General features: G+C 32.8%; 1 protein-coding gene across 1 annotated transcript in view; it reads left to right on the plus strand.

Moving 5' to 3' along the window:
• Positions 1–3,666: 3,666 nt before the first annotated feature.
• Positions 3,667–4,427, plus strand: part of HELRODRAFT_90454 (hypothetical protein) — a gene marked incomplete at both ends in the record, with an annotated part of 2,248 nt that continues 1,487 nt past the window's right edge. The window contains 2 exons of the mRNA XM_009032539.1: positions 3,667–3,834; positions 4,148–4,269. Of these exons, the coding sequence (XP_009030787.1) occupies positions 3,667–3,834; positions 4,148–4,269 (290 nt within the window). The remainder of the gene's footprint in view (positions 3,835–4,147; positions 4,270–4,427) is intronic.

Genomic DNA, 4,427 nt, shown 5'->3' on the forward strand with positions numbered 1-4,427 from the left:
TATATAGCTACTTAATGTAATTGTGTGTGCGTGTGTGTGCGTGTGAGCATTCCTACTTAATGTTAAATTACAGAAAAAAAGAAGAAAACGTATCCCAGTCAGGCAGGTATTCTTTGCCACTAAATGAACGAACGTAGCCTGACATCTTCCATGATGAACTTCTCTGGAAGCTTCAACCTGAATGAAATGAAAAAATCCTATTTAATTAATTAATTTAAATGAAAATAGAGAAACGAGCCGCGGTGAAATCCACCAGCCGGAAAAGCCAGCAAAATGGCAAAAAAAGAAACAGTTAAGAAACCGTAAAGTCGGAAGTTAGGGTTAAGGTTGAACGTAGGGTGACATCACAACCATTCTGATCCTCCACGACGAACTCCTCTGGAAGCTATAACCTGAATGAATGAACCTGAATGAACCTGAATGAACCTAGATGAATGGACAAATCTTATTTAATTAATTTAAATGAAAATAGAGGTATCTATATAGGACTCTATATGCTCTATATAACTCTATATAACTCTATATAACTCTATATAACTCTATATAACTCTATATAACTCTATATAACTCTATATAACTCTATATAACTCTATATAACTCTATATAACTCTATATAACTCTATATAACTCTATATAACTCTATATAACTCTATATAACTCTATATAACTCTATATAACTCTATATAACTCTATATAACTCTATATAACTCTATATAACTCTATATAACTCTATATAACTCTATATAACTCTATATAACCATGCAAACTACCACATTCAATCAATAAAAATCAGCCTAAAACCAGGAACCACCGCGTACCTGTTGAATGTATCGTGTGAAACAAAACAAAAAAAACACAAAACAAAAAATACACCACCGAGTAAGAGTAAAAGAATAGATGTCCCTAACCTACCTATGTAACTAAATTACCTTATGCCCTAGCCTACCTACATAATAAATTAATCTCAATCTCACCTACCTATGTTTCATTAACTTAACTCAAGACTCATGAAGAAAGAGAAAAAGGAGTAAAAAAGAACAAAAATACTACCACACAAACAAACATGATGTATGTATGCATGTATGAGCAACCGCTAAAGAACCCACCTAAAAAATAAAAAAAATATAACATACAAACCACAGACAAACATATATAGCCGCACAACTCTATATAAATCTATATAACTCTATATAATAAAATAAATAAAATAAAAAAAAATAAATGAGATCAGGCAGACCGCTTCAAGCCCTAAGCGAGGCAGAATGCCTGATCTGATTTTCATGCTGTTTTGGCTCCTATTTATACTCGGTTCAACCATACATTTTCATCATTTCAATCATTCACATCAGTAAAAAACTTATTTAATGTATGTACTACACTATTATACTGTCTTAACAACAGTGCTAACCGTACTAAATTCACGTCAACGAACGAACGCCTTCGAAACTTTCTGATTGGCTGGTTGAATCTGATGCTATACTGTTTTTTATATAAGCATATAATCTTATTAATTATTTATAAATATTTAAAATAGTCTGAGACCACACCTTGCTTAACATCCAATTCCAAGCCGAGCCAAGCCAAGCTGAGCCAATATGCTTAGATTTATAAGCGCTTTTATATTAAAATTTTGCTCGCTTTATATATATATATAGTATGTATAGTATATAAATTCATTATTAAAGCAACAGTAATCAGTGCTACATATGTGCGCACGCAGTTCAAATTTTTCTGGGAGAATTCAAAATAGTTTGAGACCATACCTAGCATCCAATTTCAAGCCGAAAGCCAAGCTGAACCAATATGCGTAGATTTATAAGCGCTTTTATATTAAAATTTTTCCTCGCTTTATATACGAATATCCCAATATAACAACATCACCATCCTATTTAAAAAAAATTTAAATTTTTCGAGAGAATTCAAAATAATTTGAAACTACACCATAACACAACTGTACAATTTGAATGTGTAAATACAACATTATAAATGTATTATAACTATGTATATATATCTATCTATCTATCAATCTATTTTTTCATTTAGTTTTGCCTGCGTATGATATTTGGTCAAATTTATTTGATAGGAATTGAATATAACCTTTATTCAGGCTGATTAACTACTATGCAGTAAAATAACTACTGTTAACATGACGTCATTTTCCCCCCAACGATTTCGCAACGATATACCCATCTTGTTTCATAAATTTTATTTGATGTTTTTTAATTAGTTAGGTCACAATCATCATCATCACCGATGCCGAAATGAAATCAAATTGAGAATTTTTTTAATTTTTGAAAAAGGTATCTTTATTCCTTTTATGATACTACTTTGTTCAATAAGATACTGTTTGATACATATAACTAGAATAAATATAACGGCCTTCGCTCACTTTCAACGGTCGAACAAGGAGCTTACTTTCGGAGGGGAGTTGGAAAGTGATTTTTAATTGTTCGAGTCAAATAGTTCTAATTATATGGAACCAACATTTGCAGGTTCTCTGTCTTTGTACACAAACAAACATATCCGCCGATAAACGAGAACTAAAAAACGAACAAATTGTCTTTTATTCTGAGAAACTCGCAAAGTGATGGCTCAGCACTTCGATATAAAATTATTTCCTACGAATCGACTGATCAAGCTGTGCGTCAGACTGCTGGTCATCTTCTACATCTTCCTCATCATCTTCTCCCTCTCCAACTACAAGGAGAGGGTCCAGGTGGTCTATCCCACTTACATGTTTCAGGAGACTCAGATGTTTTGCAAAATCACTGAACAGTTGGGTTAGCTCAGTAGTTTTCTTACATTTTATTTTATACTTTATTTTTTAAAACATGATTATTATATTATAAATATAATTATAATTTTTGTCATAAATATTAAAAATTAAATAAAATAAATATCAACTAAATTAATATAAATAACATAGAAAATATATATATATATAAATAGTTGGTATTGTATATGTGAGTGTCTGTGTGTTCAATTGAATAAAATAAATTTCTTATTGTCCTAACTTAGTCCAACCCATAATGGATGAAGACTATAAAAATGAGGATTGAATGGCCTAACTCAAACTCTTTTTAACCTTTAACTAATCAAATTTCCACGAAATTATAATTTAATAATTTCAGGTGAATCATTTTATTTAGTCATGTTATTATATTTAATTTATTTTGTAATCTATAATTTGGTTAATTTTTTCAAGGTCCCGTTACGTTGGACATGCTTTCAAATGTCTCCTTGCCTGAAATAATTTTTAAACACAAGCAAGTTTTGCTGGGTACTTTATGGTTATTATTAGTAATTATTTATTATTATTATTACTATTATTGTTATTATTATTGTTTCATTATTATTAATATTATTATTAAAAAATATTAATATTCATTTTATTTGTATTTATTTATTTATTCGTTTCTTGCACATTGTATCCATATATTTATATCAACGTTTGTTTGTACATTTTTTAAAAGTCATCTCGAATGCGTTAAGTGTGTTGTACACCTTGTGCCGATGATGAGTTAGTCCCGTTGGATTTGAACCCGGTAGCTGCCAATACAGACTGACTGACTTGACTCGACCGACTGTTTTAACCATTGCACCATTATCATTGCCATCATTATCACCAACACCATCGTCGTTGTTACCATCATCACCAACTTTATTATGCTACTGGTAGGTGGTGAGTGGAAGCCACCATGTCGCTCGTGGCAGAAGTTGGCCATCGTCGTTCCCTACCGGGATCGCTACCACCACCTACTGCAGCTCCTCGACCGACTGCATGCCATGCTGAAGAAGCAACTCGTCCATTATAAGATCTTTGTGGTCGAACAGGTGCTGCTGCTGATGGTGGTGGTGGTTGTGGTGGTGGTTGTGGTGATTGTAAAACTAAAATTAACTTCATGTTGGTGGCAATAATATTAGTGTATGATGATAATTATAACAATGGTGATACTGAAAATGATGATAATAATTTCAATGATAGTGATACAGAAAGTGACGGTGATAAATTACAAGGATTACGGTAATGAAAATGATCATGATAATGTAATGTTTACACTGAAAACGGTGGCGATAATGTAATGTTTACAATTGGCGACGATGATGGTGATAATTATGATATGAAAGACAAACCTGACAAATGAAGTTAGGTGAAGGCAAGTTCAACAGGGGCCGTTTGTTGAATGTGGGAGTGGTGGAGGCATTGAAGGATCAACCGTTCGATTGTTTCGTCTTTCATGATGTTGATCTGTTACCTGAAGATGATAGGTTGGTTAGTTGGTTGGTTGGTTGGGTGGTTAGTTGGTTGGTTGGTGGGTGGGTTGGTTGGTGGGTGGGTTGGTTGGATGGTTAGTTTGTTGGTTGGTGGGTTGGTTGGTTGGTGGGTTGGTTGATTGGTTGGTTAGTTGGTTGGTTGGTGGGTTGGT

Source organism: Helobdella robusta (assembly GCF_000326865.2).
Source record: "Helobdella robusta unplaced genomic scaffold HELROscaffold_83, whole genome shotgun sequence".
Taxonomy (NCBI): Eukaryota; Metazoa; Annelida; class Clitellata; order Rhynchobdellida; family Glossiphoniidae; genus Helobdella; species Helobdella robusta.